At 42.6% G+C, this 21457-nt stretch overlaps 1 protein-coding gene across 1 annotated transcript in view; it reads left to right on the top strand.

Annotated features, from left to right (window-relative positions):
• The window catches only part of EPRS1 (glutamyl-prolyl-tRNA synthetase 1), a 47978-nt gene that overhangs the window by 14035 nt on the left and 12486 nt on the right, over positions 1-21457 (top strand). The window contains exons 10-20 of the mRNA XM_066380298.1: positions 935-1168; positions 1789-1873; positions 2282-2341; positions 6544-6654; positions 9680-9816; positions 11070-11277; positions 11827-11939; positions 13849-13966; positions 16029-16388; positions 18390-18623; positions 19629-19891. Of these exons, the coding sequence (XP_066236395.1) occupies positions 935-1168; positions 1789-1873; positions 2282-2341; positions 6544-6654; positions 9680-9816; positions 11070-11277; positions 11827-11939; positions 13849-13966; positions 16029-16388; positions 18390-18623; positions 19629-19891 (1923 nt within the window). The remainder of the gene's footprint in view (positions 1-934; positions 1169-1788; positions 1874-2281; positions 2342-6543; positions 6655-9679; positions 9817-11069; positions 11278-11826; positions 11940-13848; positions 13967-16028; positions 16389-18389; positions 18624-19628; positions 19892-21457) is intronic.

The raw sequence follows: 21457 nt of genomic DNA, 5'->3' as shown, positions 1-21457 counted from the left end.
CGCACGCCAGGCTGATGCTCTACCGCTGAGCCAACCGGCCAGGGCCCATTAAATTACTTTATAAAGTAACTGTAGAATATGTTTTTTATACTTTGAAGCAGTCTTACATACACATACTGAATTATAACTTCTGAAGAATTTGGTGACTATAATGATTACCTGGTTAGCTAATGTGACTTTCTTTAAACTCTGGGATGCTGGTATGTGTGTCTATAGACAGATACTTATGGGTGTGGTTGTGTTCTGTGTGTCCTTCATTTTAACAGGTGATTTCTCCTGTTTTAAGTAAACACTTGGAAAACATTTAGAAAAGTGAATTAGCATCCACATTTTCAGTATCAAATAATTGCAAAGCCTAATGCAATTGTAGCTTAAAAATTAGAGGTCATAATGCAATAATATATGTTTTCTAAATTTAAATTAAAACTTATGTGTTATGTACATTTTTTAGGCAGAAATTTCTTAGGGGTATCCTATCTTATGGAATTCTAATTTACTACCTAATAATTTTTCTTCTCTTGTTCTTGAAAGCAGTTAATTAAAAAAGTAATTCAGTATACCTGAGTGTGGGATTAAGATATTGTAAAGCTAAATCTCCTCAAAATTGTTATGTATATTGATTGCTTCCGACAATGGCATACATTGGTCATTGTGGAAACTTATAGAGATTGTGGCACCAATACCCAAGTGTCTTTCAAATTGCAGATTTGCTTTACTGTTTGAATATTGAGTGGGAAACTGATTCCTGGTTCTCAAAGTCTGATAATGTTTTGATATATTTTGATTATTATGAGTCCTATGTTGGTTTTAAGAAATTCCTAACTTGTAAAGAATTATATTTAAATTAACATTGCTGCTTATAATGCCTAATCTAAAATGGGAAGTGTCAAATGCTTCATGTTGACTTTTAAAAAAGACTTCCTTTTCTTCCTAGTGTTTACCCGACCTACGATTTTGCCTGCCCCATCGTGGACAGCATTGAAGGCGTTACGCACGCCCTGAGAACCACGGAGTACCATGACAGAGATGAGCAGTTTTACTGGATTATTGAAGCTTTGGGTATAAGAAAGCCATATATTTGGGAATATAGTCGGCTAAATCTCAACAACACAGTGCTGTCCAAAAGGAAACTCACCTGGTTTGTGAATGAAGGACTGGTGGATGGATGGTATGTTCGCTGTGGCCTGGAATTGAGAGGCAGTGAGGGTGTGGTGTGTCATGACTTCCACTGTCTGAGGGGTGGGGAGGGTGGGGTGTTGGCCTCTAGGGGTGCTGGTCCCTGTCTTTGTTTGTTCCCGTGCATTGTTTCAGTGCTGCAAACACAGAGTAGGGTGTGGACTATGGCACGTACAAATAAACAGGTGGTGCGTCCCTTGCAGACCTCAGTGTTCAGTAGGAAAGGGCTTGTGAGTCTAGTCCTTCACAGCTGGTCTTGTGGGCATATATAGAATAGGGACCTCAAATGTTCTTAAATAAAAATCAACTGATGTTTTAGTGCCTGGATTTTCTGTATTTGAAGATGTTACCTTTGTGTCTCTCCTCAAATGTTCCTTTACAGTTTCCGGTAGTGCATTTATTTCACTGAGCAGTATTTGCCTAGTCAGCAGTTTTCTTCTTCCATGCTCTTGGGCTCTCTGGTGTTGGGACCTACCTAATTATTCCAGCCAGCTCTTCCTCCAGATATTTAACAAGCTGAATGTAATATTATTCATTAACGTATTTTGTACTCTCTGCATCTACACATTAAAAAAGACCTCCTTGGCACTTACAAATGTCCCTGTTTCCCAGGGACGACCCAAGATTTCCCACGGTCCGCGGTGTGCTGAGAAGAGGGATGACAGTTGAAGGACTGAAACAGTTTATTGCTGCACAGGTGCGTAGTGCTTTCCAGGGTCTCTGTCTAAATTTTCGGGTGTTTCCTTACAGCCCTTGGGTCTTTATTGTTTTTTTTTTTCTGTTCCTGATTTGTTCCTTACAATGCAGGGGCAGAATAATGTTTAAAAAGAGTATGTTTAGCACTGTTGATAATGGAACTGAGACTCTCCTAAACTCCCAAGTTAGGGTTGGACAGAGGCAGCGGTGGTGTTTTTACCCAGTGCAGTAGGTTGCTGTTGACTCTGTGGAAGTACCAAATTAGCTTGTACATAAGTTTATATTCTAGCAGAAATGAACTTACAAGGAACTATTGGGCTTATTCTTTTCTAAGAGGCATAGCTTAAGTTAAAGAAAATATTCTAATGAACACTTCTGTTCTTTAAATCATTTTATTATTGTTTTCTAGGGCTCTTCACGTTCAGTTGTGAACATGGAATGGGACAAAATTTGGGCATTTAACAAAAAGGTACATGTTTTGGCTCTTAACCCTGTTTTCTCGTGCCTAACTCCGACATATAGATTTCATTAGTGTGCTCATAGTAGAGAAAATTTTGTTAAAAATTATTTTGCAGTCTTTCAGGAAAATGGAATGTTTTCCTCTTTTAAATACATAGAGAGCGTTAATACTATAAACTAGACCAAATGAGTAACAGTGATTCAAACAAGTTTACTTGGAGTTGTGGGAACAGTAAGAGCTTTTTCCAGAAATCTTTTATGAACACTCTGCATTTCATTTTTCTGCTTCCAAGCTGCGAGCTCTCTGTAAGAAGGTATTACTTGATGCTTTTGTTTGTCTTACTTAGCACATAGCTTCTGGCATATTCCATGTTATAACCTGAGCTGTTGAATAGCTCAGGAGCACAATCACATTTATATGGAAGACTTGCTCATACAAACCCATTGAGAATGCACTATTCCTGGTTTCAAAAACCACAGTCTCGTTTTCTTAGTGGCAAAGGAAAGATTTGGCTGACTCTGTTCTCCTGTCACCTATGTGCAGAGAGAACAGGGTTTGAAAGTCACGGCTTCCACTGAGTCACTTTGAAGGTTCATAACCACGATTCCTGTGTCTCACTGAGTCTGGCTTTTTGAAAAGTGTTTCTTAAATGAACATCAAATGAGGAATACTGCATATTGACACGGTTGATATTACTAATTGGAAGCAGGTGCTCAGACACTATAATAAGGCAAATCCCTCCCGTGCCGTGTTGTACACTGTTTCTGTTCTGTGATTGTGTGCTGTAAATTCTTTGTTTGTGTTGCTGCTTGAATGTGCTGATGCCTTGCCTCGAGTATGCTCGTCTCGCATGTGTCTCGAATTTATTTTATTGTCTTTTGTGTTTAGTTTTTCGATACATAAAGGAATTATTAATTGGTTCTTTCTGTTGCTGCAGTTACTAATAATAAATACAAGCAGAATTTACAGGCAAAGTGAACATTACTGTACTTTTTATTAACCACCCAAAATTGAATGGTTTTAAGTTTTGATAAGGGTACAGACGTACGCTTAGTTGAGATTTATGAAGCACGTTTCCCTATAGTCCAGCCGTCTGTAGAGTCTGTTAAGATGGACAGCATACCCCGTTTTCCTTCCTCTCTTCCTTCCATCTTCTCTCCCTAGAGAAATCACTTTCAGCTCCATTAGGTAATTCTTTTGGAATTCATTGCCCATTTATTTAAATAACATATGATGCTACTTCTTGATTTTTAAATTTTAGACATTATCAGTTGACTTCTCACAATGGGAGATGAGTTCTCTAACTTTTCTCATAAGTTGTTGGCTTTCTTGTAGTTGATTGATTTGGTCCCCCTCCCCCCCATTTGTTCAGTTTTCTGTCTCAGACTGCACAAATTGTCTAACCTTTTCTCCCAAAATGTCCACATGCCTCAGATCCTCTTTCAGTTTCCCCTTGGAGACGTGTCTGCCGCAGCCTTGTTGCTGCCGGGACCTGGCCGAGACCAGTGGCCGGTCTGCTTCCGAGCACAGCTGTCTCCGCAGTCAGCCTCCCTCGTCTCCCAGAGTTCCCTTTGCTTTGCTTTGGGGCGGTTCGTCTGCTTTGTGGTCTTCCTTCTCTTTTCATCGTCTCTCGCTGTGCTCTGCTGCACCCTCGGCAGCTCCCTGAGAAGGGGCCTGGGAGGAAGAAGAGTTTTGAGACTCGTTTATGACCTGTTTTTTCACTTTGAAATTTCATGACGTCGTGCCGTGGGGTGGGTCTGTTTTTATTCATAGCCATTGGAAGAACGTGGCTTGCATTCTGTAAACATTCCTGCAGTTCTTGGAAGGTTTCTTGAAATTTTTTTCTTGTGTGTTTTATTTACTTTGTTTTCTTCCTTCTCTTTGTAACTCTTCCTGAGCAAGTGTTGGCCCTCCTGGACTGGTCCTCAAACTTCATTTTCTGTCTTCGACTACTTTCTGGTAGACCTGCCCTGTGACCCCCTGGTAGACGTGCCCTGTGACCCTTCTGTTAACTTGTTCATTTATGCTCTCGGGTTTCCAAGATTTCTCTTTTATTTCCTGAATTTTCAAAATAACTTCCTCTTCCTGTTTCATGGTTATAATACTAATAGTATTTCCTCCAGGTTGTTTATTTGGGTTTTTATTTGCTATCAAAGGCATTTTTTCAGATGTCTGGTTAGCCTGGTTGTCTGCTCATGTTTAACACGGGGGACTAACAGTAATTGGAGGCCTGAGGGAAGGATGAGGATATGTCAGCCGAGCCTCAAGGGGGGTGGGGGGGAGCTGGCTGGGCCAGTTAGCTGAAGAGTCCCCTTGTCAGTGACTTCATGTCTTATTTCTTAGTTTAGGAAGAGTTTCCGGGATTGTGTCTTTGACTTACCTGCCTGAGTGTTCAGATCGGGCTGCCAGGGATCTGGGACCAGACGGGGCCCATGGAGGGCACCCTTAGCTCGGTCATCCCTGCTCCCCTCCGCCAGCTGCATGTGGTGTCAGCCAGGATCTAGACACTCTCAGGATCTAGACACCCTCTTTCTCACAGACTGAGCGGCCCTTCTGCTAATGTGGGGGAGAGCCAGCTGCCTGGGTGGATGGAGCAGAGAAGTGACGTGTCCATATGTCTCAGTTTCCAGGAGTCGATGCTCTTATCTCTTCTGTGCTACTGATACGTGTGTGCACTGGTGTCTTTAAACAAAACCAGGCCCTCCTGTCTTCCCAGTGGCAGTGTGGGAGGGAAAGCAGATGAGGATTTTTCCATCTGCTTTTTTATCCTTCCTGAGTCTGGGATCTTTAATCGCTAAGCACCATCTTATAAACGTATTACAGTTTTACTGGTGCTGTAAAGTACTGCACAGGGAATCAAGTCAATAATATGGTAATGACTATGCGTGGTGTCACGTGGGTATTTAGAGGTGGGATTGCTTCGTAAATTATATAAATGTCAAATCACTGCTGTGCACCTGAAACTAATATAAAATAATATTGGATCTCATCTATAATTGGAAACTTTTTAAAAAGCACAGTTCAGTATAAGATTGTGATGGTCATCAGAATGAAGTCATTCTGCTCAGGTACTTGTGTTTTGTTCCTGCTGCTGCCTTCGTGACTCCTTTCTACATTCCTTTACTTTTCCCTTCCCTGTGGCCTCTGGGGCACATCTCTTATTTAGAGTTCATATCACATTCAGTCTCTAATTACTGCTTTGAGATTTTATAGCTGGCTCTGTCTTTCCTTCCAAGCTCTGCAAATAAAACGTAAGGGAAGTGTCCATGAACTAAGTTTCATGCCATTGCGTTGTGAAGTAAGTGCTAAGCATCAATCCTTGGACATTTGCCTGCTCTTAGTAACTCGGTGTTTTCTGAAGCATCATCTGCTAAAGCACAAGGGCATTAGCTTCAGCTTATTTGCAGCGCTTCACACATGGCTTTGGGGAAAGAGCTTTATTCACAAAGTGTATTCTCCGTGGAAGAGAAGAGAAGGGAGAAATGAATGAAGGACACAGCAAGATAGGGGTGGTTCATAATCTCAGCATCCCTCTGAAAACGCTGTTAATTTTTGTTTTCTTAGCCTGACTTTTCATCTTGCCAGGAAACTAGTAGTTAATCTGCAAGTATTTAATGATTACCTATATGTGCCAGACCCTCACTAGGTACTGGGAATACAGTGGTCTCTGTATATACAGCATGCAGACAAGTAGAAGTGCTTGTTTCTATTTTTAATCTATACAATTGCCTTATTATAGTGACCTAATGCTATTCTGCTTTTGATGGTGATGCATTGCCTAAAACTGATTTTGGAAAATTATGCTAAAACACGTCTGTATTCCTTCAAAATGGACTTTTCCAACAATACAAAATTGAATATCATATTCACATGTAGGATTAATGTATTACCTCACAGGATAAGTTTTCCATATCTTCTAATCCCAGAGTTAGAGATTATTTTCAAAATACTCTGTTATGCTTTAACCAGTCAGTTTCTCTTCCCCTGTTGGCGCCCATTCTTGGAAAAGACCTCCCAGTTCTTCACGTGGTCTTCATTATGATCATTCCTCTCTGTTCTACCTGACAGTTAAAATGCTAGAAAAGAGTTAGAAGATAAAAAAATTAGTAAATGCAGTAACAGAGAAAGCCAGGTAGTATTCCTGTGCTGCTATTATTTATGAGACGTAAAGAATATCTGAATGCTGTAACACGAGGATGCACTCATTGCAGGTTATTGACCCGGTGGCGCCACGATACGTTGCGTTACTGAAGAAGGAGGTGGTTCCAGTGAACATCCCAGAAGCTCGGGAAGAGATGAAAGAAGTCGCCAAACACCCAAAGGTGACTGCAGATTCACCACCTTGTTCTCTCATCGAAGGGGCAGGATAGATAAAAGCAGGGAGGGACAGTGTGCTCTGGTGGCATACGGTGGTCTGGAAATCATTTTGTCAGGATTTGATGCTAACTGGAGTAAATATATTTGTGGCCTTCTTGCTGGAGAAATTTATTCTAGTAAAACCTACAAAGGTCCCCTGTGGGCAGTGCATTGGCCCCAGATGGCCGTTGCCGGGTTGATCCTAATTGGGGCACATGAGGGAGTCTGTTTCACTATCTCCCCTCTGCTCACTTAAAAAAAGTAAGTATGTAAAATAAAATCTACAGAGCATCACACAGAACTGTTATTCTCGGTTGGTGTCTGTTTTTTATTCTGTGGAGGTAACATTATTGTGTAGTAAGAATCCATCTCTTCTGGGACTCTTGAGAGATGAGGCATTCCGGTTCACACTCTGACCTTTATGTGGAAATTGAGGCACATTCTCCATTAACCAGGTCATTCACTAACTCATGCCTTTGTCTTTAAGCCAGAACGTTGGATCTAGTAATGCTAACTCACGACTTGTATCCAGTTTGTCACAGTGTTCTTTGCTAAATTTGTACTAAATTCCGAATGTAAATCTCAGATATGGGCAGGAGGAAGTTCTTAGATCAGCCATAGTTATTGTCTTGGGTAGTCTTGACTTTCTTGGGTGCTTTGAGGCAAAAGGAGATCCTTTTCTTCCAGTTTTGTGAGTTGTCTATAAATATCTTTATTATATAATAAAGATTGTGTCCATAGACTCACTCATACACTAACAGACTGATACATCAGAGTTATGTTATATTCATAGACTAACTTATATTAGGTGATGTGCGTCATGAAGAGCTATCCTGTCCTAAGTGATTGTCTATGTTTGACATTACATATTTTTTAATTTGAAAGATTTGAGTTATTTTAAGGGGAACCCTAATAAGATTTGGGAGAGAGAGGAAAAGAGACAGAGAGAGAGAGAGAGAGAGTGAGTGTGTGTGTGTGTGTGTGTGTGTGTGTGTGTGTGTGTGTGTGTGTAAGACATTAGTTGATCTGATTAGGTGAATAATGATGTCTGATGTATGTATCAGCCACTACAGTTAGCTTAAATGTGCAGTTTACTGACATTTTTTTTTTTTTTTGTATTTTTCTGAAGCTGGAAATGGGGAGAGACAGTCAGACAGACTCCCGCATGCGCCCGACCGGGATCCACCTAGCACGCCCAGGGGCGATGCTCTGCCCACCAGGGGGCGATGCTCTGCCCTCCGGGGCGTCGCTCTGTTGCGACCAGAGCCACTCTAGTGCCTGGGGCAGAGGCCAAGGAGCCATCCCCAGCTCCCGGGCCATCTTTGCTCCAATGGAGCCTTGGCTGCGGGAGGAGAAGAGAGAGACAGAGAGGAAGGAGGGGGGGGTGGAGAAGCAAATGGGCGCTTCTCCTATGTGCCATGGCCAGGAATCGAACCCGGGTCCCCCGAACGCCAGGCCGACGCTCTACCGCTGAGCCAACCGGCCAGGGTGACATTTTTAAAATGTAAATGGTGAGAATAAAACTCCTTAAGGGTGCTTATTTGTTAAAATGATTGTTACAGTCAAATAGCATAAATGAAATTACTGCTCATCATTAAACTGGAATTAATTGATAAGGAAATGCACTTTAAATGATGACTGGATTACTCAGTTTGATCTCTGGAATTTCCATTACATATTACCGTTTCCCATACTTAGCCTGTCAGTCAGTATTCTGTTCTGAGCCTAGCACAAAATACTGCTTCTTCTCAAATGCATTGGTTTAATTATTGAAATTATTAAATACATGCTGTCTAACATTTGTTTCAGAGGATCTTTGTACATTTTTTCTTTTGAATCCTCTCTAAAACTGAAATTTAACAAGTCTAATATTCTTTTAATTCCCCAGAAATATATCTTCTTCGTGTAATCTATACTGAAAAGGCAGAAACTTTGTTACATATATACTGTATTTCCCCATGTATAAGATGCACCCTTTCCCGAAAAATTTGGGGTCTAAAAACTGTGTGTGTCTCATACAGTGGTTGTAGAAGTTGTGGACATATGCCATAAGTGGAACTGAGGATGAGGCAATATATGAAGGCAGTGATTCGTCATCAGACACAGATGAGGACCAGCTAATGGATGGAAATTTTGACAGTGATGAGGAGTTGTATGAATTTTATGATGAATAAAACTTGAGTTCAATAACTTTATGTAGTACATTTTTTTTTCAAATTTCAGGCCCCAAAATTAAGATGTGTCTTACTTCGGGGGAAATACTGTAGTTCTACCTTTAAAATTTGTCTTCCAAAATACGAAAGGTTCACAGTTTCCTGCCAGGGTGTGATATTTGTTGTGCTATCATCTGCGGCTGCTGGTCAGGAGTGACTTTATTTTCTTCTTTGCTGCAAAATCAAAGCAGTGGGATTCTGAGGACAGCAGAGCAGATTCTGGTTGGAGGGTCAGGAAATACTGTCACATCTCAGAGCAGAATGAATTGGGTTGGGAGTTGTCTCACGGACAGGCCGCCTTGTCTAGATTTATTGGCATTACTGGTCAGTTGAGTAGCCAGTGTCACAGAGCTGGGATTCCAACTAACACAGATAACACTTTTTGGTAAAGGCTAAAATGGAGGAATATGGAAATTTCCACCCAAGATTCAGTAAGTTGTTTTTTGTTTTTGTGACAGAGAGAGACAGATAGGGACAGACAGGAAGGGAGAGAGATGAGAAGCATCAATTCTTCATTGTGGCACCTTAGATTGCTTTCTCATATGTGCCTTGATGGGTTGGGAGCTTCAGCAGACCTAGTGACCCCTTGGTCAAGCCAGTGACTTTGGGCTCAAGCTGGTGAGCCTTGCTCAAACCAGATGAGCCTGCGCTCAAGCTGGCGACCTCAGGGTTTTGAACTTGGGTCCTCCACATCCCAGTCTGACCCTCTATCTACTGCGCCGCTGCCTGGTCAGGGAGTAAGTTATTTTAACCAGCACTCCCCCTTTTTATCAATCAGAATCCTGACGTGGGCTTAAAGCCCATGTGGTACAGCCCCAGAGTCTTCATTGAAGGTGCCGATGCAGAGACGTTCTCAGAGGGGGAGATGGTGACGTTCATAAATTGGGGCAACATCAACGTTACTAAAATACACAAGTAAGAACTTTTGATTTCAAATAAATATAGAGGGAAGGTATTTTATGTCTGTTCGCTTATTAAAAATTGACTAGTTCCGCAACATTCACGTGGCTGACTGTACACCTGCCCAGGCACACATGCTGCAAATTCCGATGGTGCTGTTCTCTCCATGTAGGTTCCAGTTGACTAATAATAGGCTGTCGGGGTAGCTTTTGCCTGTGATGCTAAAAATTATTTCATCTAGACATAAATAGTTCTAATGTTTTAGGGTCCCATTTTACCATCTAATTTGCGTTACACAGGTGCCTGATGGAAGAATTCTTTTTTTTTTTTTTTTTTTTTTTTTTTTTACTTTTCTGAAGCTGGAACTGGGGAGAGACAGTCTGACAGACTCCCGCATGTGCCCGACTGGGATTCACCCAGCACGCCCACCAGGGGCTATGCTCTGCCCACCAGGGGGCGATGCTCTGCCCCTCCGGGGCGTCGCTCTGGCGCGACCAGAGCCACTCCAGCGCCTGGGGCAGAGGCCAAGGAGCCATCCCCAGCGACCGGGCCATCTTTGCTCCAATGGAGCCTTGACTACCGGAGGGGAAGAGAGAGAGAGGAAGGAGGGGGTGGGAGTGGAGAAGCAAATGGGCGCTTCTCCTATGTGCCCTGGCCAGGAATCGAACCCGGGTCCCCCACACGCCAGGCCGACGCTCTACTGCTGAGCCAACCAGCCAGGGCCTGATGGAAGAATTCTTTGAAAAATTTATATATATTTTTTATATCCTAAAATATGCTTTAAAATTAAGTGTTTAATGATGACCGTGAACTTTCCAGTGACTATGGTGTGTTCTACTTACTAAATAGATTTTAAGATGACATAAATGGAACATAGTATGCTAAGATAAATTTATGTAAACTCTGGCATCTTAATTGTCTAGTAGTTTCATATGATTTTAAGTAATTGCTAAAGTTTTAAAATATATTATTTTAGATTTTTTGATGTTTCGTGCAGGTGACTTTGAATTTTGTAACTGTATTCATGCTCTTCATCAGATGTGTGTGGCTCTGTTGTCCAGGAGATTATTAGTATCTTGATAGCAGGGATTATATTTTATTTATCTCTTAACCAGTATATGTCTGAAAAATGCAAATAAATGTGTGATTTGATATTTTTACAAATATTCATTATTTGTTACAGAAAATCCCCTGTCCTTTGTTACAGATGCTGTTACAGCAGTTAGGGTTTCTTTTTTTAAAAAAAAACTTTTCAATTTTATACCTAGAAATGCGAATGGAAAAATTGTATCTCTTGATGCAAAGCTGAATTTGGAGAACAAAGACTACAAGAAAACCACTAAGATCACCTGGCTTGCGGAGACGGCCCGGGCTCTGCCCATCCCAGCGGTTTGTGTCACCTATGAGCACCTGATCACGAAGCCCGTGCTGGGGAAAGATGAGGACTTCAAGCAGTATGTCAACAAGAACAGTAAGGTAACCTGGAAACGGTGCTTCAGCTTCCCTGCTCTGGACACTTCTCTAGAAGTTTTAGAATTAGTGTTAGGTATTTGGTTCCTCAAATAAAATGGAAAGGATTTTTATTAAAATAAAAAGATGTAAAAGAGTCATGTTCCCATTTTACAGATGGTAGAGAGTGAGGCATAGTGAGGGTCATAGTGAGTTGCCCGAGGACAGACAGGCATGGGGGAGCTGGAATCCAAACCCAGGCATCCTGGCTCGAGGGCTCCCATGCTTAACGGGCTTCGTTAGTGGGCCTTTTCGGTCCATGTGCTTCATAGTCATGGTGGGACAACGAGCAAGTTAGTGTAAAGGTTTCCTGAAGCCAGTTTATAAAATGACAATAAATATAGTTATTTATTTTAATACTTCTCTGTTTTATTGTATGTCTTAAGTAGTAAAGTTCTTAACATATATGTTTAAAACAGGAATGTTTCAGCTTCTGGAAAAACTGTTGCATAGTAGAGTTTTTAGTGCTCTGATTTTGAAAAAGTATATTTTCTTTCATCTATGTCATCTTTACAGCACGAGGAACTCATGCTGGGGGATCCCTGCCTTAAGGATTTGAAGAAAGGAGACATTATACAGCTCCAGAGAAGGGGATTCTTCATATGTGATCAGCCATATGAGCCTGTCAGGTAAATGAATGTCACTGAACAGCTGAATGAAAAGGTGGGAAGTGCTTCTAGTAAATCATGTTTTTGAATTGAACTTCCACTAAAATACTGTACCTAGCAATCCTCTGTCCAGTTTGATTTGTTCTTCTGTATTTAGTATTGCAGACTTGACTTTAATCAGTGGTATTTTAGAAACAGCATAATATTAACAAATTTACTTCTAAAACTAAACCATCTCATAATTCATCTTCATGTAGTCCAATTATAAAGAAAAAATTTCTCCAGAGCAGATATGCAAAAGGTCAGCACACACATGGAAAGCTGCTTGTCATCAGTAGTTACTAGGGAGGTGCAAGTCAAGGTCACCGTGACATGGCACTCCTTACCCACTAGGGTGACTGTAATCAGAGATGATAACAAGTGTTAGAGATGTGAAGAGATTGGAACCTTCATAATTACTGGTGGAAATGTAAAGTGATACCATCACTTTGGAAAGCAGTGTGGCAGTTCTTCAAGAAGTTTAAATCACAGAGTCACTGTTTTACCCAGCAATTCCACTTCTCAGTATGTACTTACAAATAATGATGTGTTCATAGGAAAACTTGTACACAAAGGCTCATAGCAGCATTATTCATTATAGCTTAAAGTACAAACAACCCAGATGTTCATCAGCTGATAAATAAGCAAAATGGTTCATCAATAAAGGAATATTACTGTATTTAGCCATGAAAAAGAATGAGTACTGATTATGCTACAACATGCACGACCCTTATAAACATGTGCTGAATAAAAGAAGCCAGTCTAAATATCAAGTGTACAGAATAGAGAAATCCATAGAAACAAAGTAGGTTAGTGATTGCCATGGTCTGGAGGAATGGGGGACTGGAAAGAGTGAAGGTAAAGGGTTGAGAGTTTCTCTTTGGGATGATAGAAATGTCTAAAATTAGATAGTGGTGGTAGTTGCACACTTTATATAATCACTGAATTGTGTTCTTTCAAAGGGTTTTTTGATTTATACATTTTATCTCAATAAAACTGTTGATAAAAATATTGACGAGGCCCTGGCCGGTTGGCTCAGTGGTAGAACGTCAGCCTGGCATATGGAAGTCCTGGGTTCGATTTCTGGTCAGGGCACACAGGAGAAGCGCCTGTCTGCTTCTCCACCCCTCCCCCTCTCCTTCCTCTCTGTCTCTCTCTTCCCCTCCCGCAGCCAAGGCTCCATTGTAGCAAAGTTAGCCCGGGCACTGAGGATGGCTCTGTGGCCTCTGCCTCAGGCGCTAAAATGGCTCTGGCTGCAACTGAGTGACACCCCAAATGGGCAGAGCATTGCCCCCTGGTGGGCATGCCAGATGGATCCCGGTTGGGCGCATGCCGGGAGTCTGACTGCCTCCTTGCTTTTAACTTCGGAACAATACAAAAAAAAAAGAAAAAATATTGACAAGATGTGGAGATCCTATTGTTACTACATTCTTTATGTTTATGTTGGGTTTTACTATAAAATTTGAGGAAAATCTTTGCTTGTGAATGGTCTTAGGGCAGTAGATTTTGCTAATTACCCTTTAGAATTGAGAAATTCTTATTAAATAAATGTTCTGCAGGAGTTACTCTGCTTATATGTAATGAATTGCTGTCTAAGTCAAGAGTGAGACTGTCATCGTCACTGGTGCCTCTGGTGCCTCATGGGTTAGCATGTTCACAGCTCTGCACATTCATAAATTGGGTGTTTATAATTAGCATGGTCAGTTTTTATTAATATATACATTGTTTTTAAACTACTCTGAAGAACCTCTGATTCAGATAAGAGAATGCACTGTTCATATTTTGAAGAGCATGAACACAATGCCATTGAATGAATCGAGGACTTGGTTTTAATTGCTGTTCAAGTAACTTGTTTCAAGTAAACTCTTCTGGCCCCTCATGTTCCTTGTAGCCCGCATAGCTGCAGAGAAGCCCCTTGTGTTTTAATATACATTCCTGATGGGCATACAAAGGAAATGCCGACATCTGGGTCAAAGGAAAAGACCAAAATAGAAACAATAAAAAATGAGGTAGGTGTTGCCTTTTACCGACATGTCTCTAATCATTGATCTTTCTTATTCTTGGGTTTAGAATCTTAGTTTTTTTGTGTTTGTGTGTGTGTGTGTGTTTTGTGACAGAGACAGAGGGACAGATAGGGACAGACAGACAGGAAGGGAGAGAAATGGGAAGCATCAACTCTTCATTGTGGCTTCTTAGTTGTTCATTGATTGCTTTCTCATGTGTGCCTTGACTAGGGGGCCACAGCAGAGTGAGTGACCCCTTGCTCAAGCCAGCAACCTTTGGGCTCAAGCCAGTGACCCTGTGCTCAAGCCAGTGAGCCCACGCTCAAGCTGGATGAGCCCATGCTCAAGCCGTTGACCTCAGGGTTTCAAACCTGGGTCCTCTGTGTCCCAGTCCATGCTCTATTCACTGCGCCACTGCCTGGTCAAGCTATACTCTTTTACAAATGGTTGCCTTTCTCGCTGTGGAGACTGAAGAAGACAATAGCTCTTACTTTTGGGGGTTTTGTTTTGTTGTGTAAGAGTTTAAAATAACCTTACAAATCAAGATTTTTAAAATTTCCAATGTTATGTGAAAAAGTCAGCGACTAGATTAAAAGAATACTTCTAGCAGGTTTTCTTCCCTAGTCCAGCTGGAGCAGACCCTCTCCTTTCTGACAGCCAGTGTGCTTGTCTGAGCTTTGCTTGGCTGGGGTTTCTCCAGGGCCTCTGCACCAGCTGCTCGCCTTGTGCGTGAGCTGGACGAGAAGCCTAGCCCAGGACTCTTTAACAGTTGCTAGTGGTGTCAGGACAGCGATGGTCTTCTGTTTCCCGTCTGCACCTTCCACAGTCCAGAGTGTCCTGGGGAAGAGCCCCGGCAGTCAGTGCTACTGGAGGGGAAGGACGGGAAGGGATGTGTGGTTGCTGGGAGTGTAGGACCGGGCCTGCCTCCCTCTCCTCACTTCATCCTGGAGCTCACGCTTTGTCTGTCTGCGCAGCAGTGACTCAGCAGTCTGCCTGGGGTCCCGTGCCTGGTGCAGACAGCTCCGTCCCCATCGTGTGGGACATGGTGACATGTCTGCAGAAGCTGAGTCTGTTGAGAAGGCCAGGGGTCCTCACGCTCTCTCAGGTCACAGCACCCTTGGTGCTCAGCTCTTCATGGCCCCTCGAGGCCTAATGAAATTCCTAGCAGGTCCCTCTGTTCATTAAGTAGCCAAGTCCAAACAACTAGATACACACTTATAGCCCAAGTAACTTAGCCATTTGAAAAAATAATGTGTATAAGTTGAAACAAAAAACCTTAAATTTCATTTAAAAAATATTTTGCTGTTAAATATATTTCATCTTATTTTTATTTTACTTTTTAAATGATAACAAATTGAAAGAAAAACAATAATTTCATTTTCTCCTTCAACCTTGGGCTCTAATTGAACACACCCCTTCCTGTCCCACAGTGATTTTCCATGGTATCTGATTTTTAACACAGCAGCTGTGGGACACCCAGCTTTGCAAAGACACAGCATTGTGGGAAGTAGTGTAGCACACTCTGATGTTACCACTGCTTGTGGTGCACATGGTGTTTGACAGATGTTGGGGATGTTGCTCGGTTTACCTCAGCTATTTCTACTGTCCCCAGCATCTGAGCTCCCGGGGCACCTGAGCGCTGCGGGGCACAGTAGGGACTGATAGATGTCGGCAATTGGGTGGTCACTGAAGATGAGCATCAGTGAAGAGACAGGTAAGGCGGTGTAGGTGGTCAGAGGTTGAGCCCATGGAGGATGCAGAGCGGGACACACACGAATCAGGACGTAGAATTGGTGAGACAGTGACCTCCAGTTCTGCTTTGGGTGACTTAGTCAATAAATGGTGATGGGGGGAAGCAGGAGCTCTTAGTTCACGAGGAAATACGAGTCTGAAACTTTCCAGTGGGAGTGTCACACCTTGAGCTTTTGATTTACACATGTGAAAAACTGGTCTCTGATTTTAAAGCTTTGTTTTAATTTGAAGCATTATAAAACTATCAGTTTGATTTAATTTTGTGGGGAGACCATTGACATGAATTAATCTTACTTTTGGTTTTCTGCCCCCGTAGACAACCACTCCTGCTAAGGAGGGACCAGCGCCGCCTCTGACTGACACATGCGCGCCCTCGGAGGACGCCTTGCTCCTTTACAATAAAGTAGCTGCTCAGGGGGATGTGGTTCGGGAGTTAAAGGCCAAGAAAGCAGCCAAGGAAGATGTCGATGCGGCGGTGAAGCAGCTTTTGGCTCAGAAAGCTGACTACAAGGAGAAAACGGGCCAGGAGTACAAGCCCGGCAGCCCCCCAGCCATGGTGGGGCAGAAGTCTGCTCCCAAGCCCCCAGTGAGCACTGCGGGGACTAAAGCTCTGTATGATGAAGTTGCTGCCCAAGGAGAGCTGGTCCGCAAACTGAAAGCTGAGAAGGCCCCTAAGGTTAGTGGGCTGGAAGGGGCCCCATGAGGTTGTGGGGAAGCCTGTGACCTCCAGTTGCTGGGAGAGCATGCTGTTTGTGCACTGTCTGCTCTCCAGCATTTTGATGTAACACTCAGCATTTACTGAGACCTGCTGATAGGCCTATTAACACCTGGAAGTACTAACTAATAAGCAGCAGCTCGCCATCTAGTGGCAGGGGGAGGGGCTGGGGAAGAAACATGCATGCTGACATAATCCTGCATCACGTGATGATTGTATAACTCTCTGAGAATTGTTTGTGGCGCTTAGTGGCAGGGATGGAGGTAACATTTCTTGAAGTCAGGCCCAGTGGTTCCTAATTCTGTGTTCAGAGACATGCTCTAGTTTCAGAATTTTATTCTATGTTTATGGTTCCTGGAATGTTTTATTCAGTGATGAGCTGGTTTGTCCACCTTAGTTTTAATCTTGCCAAGCAAAGGTGCGGTTTTGTGTGTGTGTGCAAAACGTGTGCCATCTGACTTGAAACTCAAGGGAACACTTAACAGTGCGAATTAGAACCTCTTTCAAATAGACCTGTTTGGTAGAAACGGTTGCAGAAAAGCCCCTCAACTTTTTCCCCATTTTCTTTAAACTGATGGAAGTGTCTGTTTTTCTTGGTTTTTTTTTTTTTTTTTACAGTCAGGGACAGACAAGGACAGACAGACAGGAAGGAAGATGAGAAGCATCAGTTCGTTGCAGCTCCTTAGTCTCATTAATTGTTCATTGATTGCTTTCTCATATTTGCCTTGACTGGGGGGCTACAGCAGAACAAGTGACCCCTTGCTTAAGCCAGCAACCTTGGGCTTCAAGCCAGCGACCTTTGGACTCAAGCTCATGACCCTGAGGGGTCATGTCTATGATCCCACGCTCAAGCCAGTGATCCCACACTCAAGCTGGTGAGCCCATGCTCAAGTCAGTGACCTCGGGGTTTTGAACCTGGGTACTCGGCATCTCAGTCTGACACTCTATCCACTGTGCCACTGCCTGATCAGGCTCTTGATTCTTGTATGTCTGATTACATATGTCATTTTTCTTAGGATCAGGTAGATTTTGCTGTGAAATGCTCTTAATTATAAATAATTCTAAGAATTAAGAAACAAGAGGAAGGAGTACAAGTCGAACAGCCCAGCCTCTTCCCTGTGGCTCCTGCCTCCCCCGCGGTTCCCCTCCTGCACCCCTTACTTGCTCTGTGTGCTGCCTACTGGGCAGTCTCCCCTTCTGCACCGCAGAGCTCTGCATCACAGACTAGCTGCACAGGGAGGCATGACTGCTATCTGTGGGTGCCAGGTCTCTGTAGATGTGCCAGAGCTTCCTGTGGTCCTCTGCCCCCATGTTAGCATCCTGGCTTCTGAGGGGGCTCTCGGCTCTCTGGGGCCCTGCTCTAATAATGTGCCATTAGAACGTGGATAGGGTGATTTGCAGTACTTTGTTTTATTGATGCCTTGGCTTCCCGGTGGTGTGCTAGTCTGTGGTTAGAAGGTACTATTCTGTAAGGCCTCTGGCCTGAGTCCTTGGCCTGCATTGCCGGCCTCCTCTGCCGGAGTCACAGGTGTCTCAGTGGGGCTTTCCCATTCTTGTTCACTATGCTATGTTGAAGTAGCAGAGGATGAGATATACAGGTGAGTGTCTAAAATTTCATCATACCTTCTCATTCATTATAATTTTTTAAAAGAGGGATGTGACTGTTCTTTAGTTGGGCCCAGACTGTGTTTTTTCAGTGTTCCAGCTCCTGTCCTTTTAGAAATTAAGATAATAAGGCTTGTATCGGCAAAGCCGTTACAGTGATCTGTGCTCAGACCCCTCTCCTCACAGACCCCGGGCTTGGCGCAGGCTCTCTGCTGAGGTGTTCTTCTGTTCCTTGTCTGTCTCCCTGTGTGAGATGGGAGGTGACAGTATTACGAGTACATGTGTGTACATTTGTTTTGATGACTTGTATATAGGATTGACATTTTCATAGTTTTCTCTTTTCCCCTTTGCTGTCAGGCGAAGGTAACTGAGGCTGTGGAGTGCTTGCTTGCCCTGAAGGCGCAGTATAAGGAGAGCACCGGGAAGGAGTACGTTCCTGGTCAGCCCCCGCTGCCTCCAGCTCCAGATCCAAGTCCCACCAGAAGCTCCGGGCCTGGTGGCCCCGAGACTCCAGAAGCCAAAGTACTTTTTGACAAAGTAGCTGCTCAGGGAGAAATCGTTCGAAAACTTAAAGCTGAAAAAGCCTCTAAGGTTAGTGTGGTGTTTTGTGTGTAGTTTTGTTTTTCACATTACCTGCTATTTTCTTTGCCTGGATCACTTTCTGCCCCATGAGATCTGGCTGACTTCAGTTCTCAGCTCATTTATCTTGTCTTCTAGAGAAGTCTTCATTGATCCTCCCACCCCACCCCCTGCTGGATTTGACTGGATGTTCTCATAGGACACTGCCTTTCTCTGACATAATAATTAAATACATTGTGTTTTAATTGCCAGTTTCTTTCTAGTCTGTAAGATCCTTGAGAACAGGGACCTAGACCCTGGCAGTGCCTGGCTTATTAGAGACCCCTGGTACAGACCAGACTCCTTGTTTGACTCATTCCCCTAAAGCTCTTCCTTGGGAAGCGACAGATTTTATCTTGAACCTCGGTGTGGTTTGTGCCGATTGTATTATCTTTATGTAAATAGGACTTTTGGGACAGATTCATTTGAGTGGAAAACAACAATTGATTATAGGTTTTGGAATTGAACTAGCAATATAGAAACATGACTATTGTCATCTTTATAATGGTGAAATGTCCAACTTGTGTGATTTAATGATTTTTTAAATTGCAGTAGAGTACATGTTAGATACTAGTGCTTGCTCATAGAACATTTTGTGAGATGGAAATGGTCTGTGACAGTTCTGTCCAGTACAGTCACAGGGCCATTGTGACTGAGGAACTGAATTTATAACTTTCTTGGCTTTAGATGAATTTAAATCTGAATAGCCACATGGGGCTTATGACTACTTTTTGGACAGTACAGTTATATAGTGCTGTTTTTTAGTCACTGTTTTGCACAAGTCTGTCCCTGTTTATCATATCCTTTTATTCATTTTCAGAAGTTAGTTAGTATACATGACATTTTCCAACCCTACCACCTACACGCCCCCCCTCCCTGCCTCCAGTGGCATTCTCAGATCTGCTTAGAAAGCTCCGAAGGCGGTGCCTAGGCAGGGGTGGTGATTCGCCATGCCCTACTCTCTCTTGTTGTCTGCAGGATCAGGTGGACTCAGCTGTCCAGAACCTGCTTCAGCTGAAGGCGCAGTACAAGTCTCTGACTGGCATCGACTACAAGCCAGTCTCTGCCACTGGCGCTGAGGACAAAGACAAGAAAAAGAAAGAAAAAGAAAATAAATCTGAAAAGCAGAATAAGTCACAAAAACAAAATGATGGCTCAAAGAAGGACCCCCTTAGAAACCCAGGTGGGGGGCTGGCCCCCAGCGGGGCAGGAGAGGGGCAGGGACCCCGCAAGCAGACCAGGTAACAAGCTTGGAAATCCCCTGGACTAGAAGCGGCATTTGAATGTGTCAACTCTTACATTGAAAGAACATTGGGGGAGGGGTTAGTTTGACTGTCACACTAAGTCAGAGAATGCTGAAGGTGTAGTGTCAGCACAGAGCTTTTGTTACTTTTCTGTTTGTTAATTTAAACAGGTAGCACACACACTGGCTTGATTCACGAGTCTCAGAATGTAGAAGTTCAGTGAAGTCTCAATCCTATGCTAGTTGTCTGCCTTCCCGGGTTCTCCTCCCCACTCAGTGAATTGGAAACCACTGTCAGTAGTTTTTTCTGTGTCCATTGAGTGATTCTCATCGGATTACATAAGTAAAAACAACATACATAAGTGTCTGTCTTCTCCTTTCAGCGCAGTTGGTACCTAACCCAACATGTTTTATACCTTGAACAGATATTTCAAACAATATTCTTTTGTTGGGCCTCAATGAGAACTTCATTTTCAATAGGATTTTGCAGTAGGTTTGGCTAGATACAGAACAAAGCAGTGGTGGGCGAGATGGTGTTTCAGTACCTTCCAACCTTTGTAAATAATGTGATTATTCTATAGCCCCATCCCAAAATCAGAGTGAACCTTGCTCTTGGCTCTTTTAATGGCTTAATCAGAAGAAAAAGCTGTTACCAGCAGCTTCCATTTTGAGATACTGTGATTTAGATCTGTTTAGTTAAAATTCAGATTCTGCTTCTCATTCATCACTCCCGTCATATACAGTCTCTCCTTAAAAAAGAGAACACAGCAGCTATTTTCTTGCCCATTGATGGCGTGATCAGATGCACAGACAGTGGCAGAGGGACTAGAACTTCCCACCCTTACCATCTGACTGTGGGCAAGGGCCAGAGTCAATATAGCCACTTTTTGAAATATGTCGAAGTAAAACAATGGAGAATTCAAGTATAAATACTTCAAGATTTTAAATCAAGAGATCCTTATTTACAAACTTGAAAAAGATGTACTTTTTATAAACTATAACTCATGGGTAGAGTTTTCTGTATGGATCATGAGACCACAGTTCCTGAATAATTGTTGGTGTTTCCAGAAAAGGATTATTGTCTAGAATAGTTTTTTATTGCAGATCTAATGTATTTTAGAAGCACCTATTTCTAGAACTTTTACTTACTACACCTAAAAATATATTTATGGACTATTTAGGAAATACATACCTATATGTGCACACGTGTGTACACATCGAGCTATTGTTTTTATTTTTACATGTTACTCTCAGACACTGATCTTACTAACTATAATTTTGCCTGGATTCAGGTTGGCAAGACATTTTTCTTATTTTTTAGTAGGAGAATGCCACGTGACTAGGAAATAGACAAATATATAATATATCCTTGTTAAGACTTGGATGAGATAACGGGATGTCTGCAATAAACTCATAGCTTAGGATTGGCTTCCCTCGTATTTTTTGGACAGTATCTCACAAAATGAGATGACTGACTGCTTTCTAGGTTTAAAAGATCATCTCAGGAATGAATATAGACGAGATTTAAATACAGAAATTACTCATACAGAAGAAAAAGGAATCT

The sequence above is a fragment of the Saccopteryx leptura genome, chromosome 1 (genome assembly GCF_036850995.1).
Source record: "Saccopteryx leptura isolate mSacLep1 chromosome 1, mSacLep1_pri_phased_curated, whole genome shotgun sequence".
NCBI lineage: Eukaryota > Metazoa > Chordata > Mammalia > Chiroptera > Emballonuridae > Saccopteryx > Saccopteryx leptura.
Note: the sequence above shows the minus strand (reverse complement) of the source record. Positions and strands in the feature narration are given on the sequence as shown.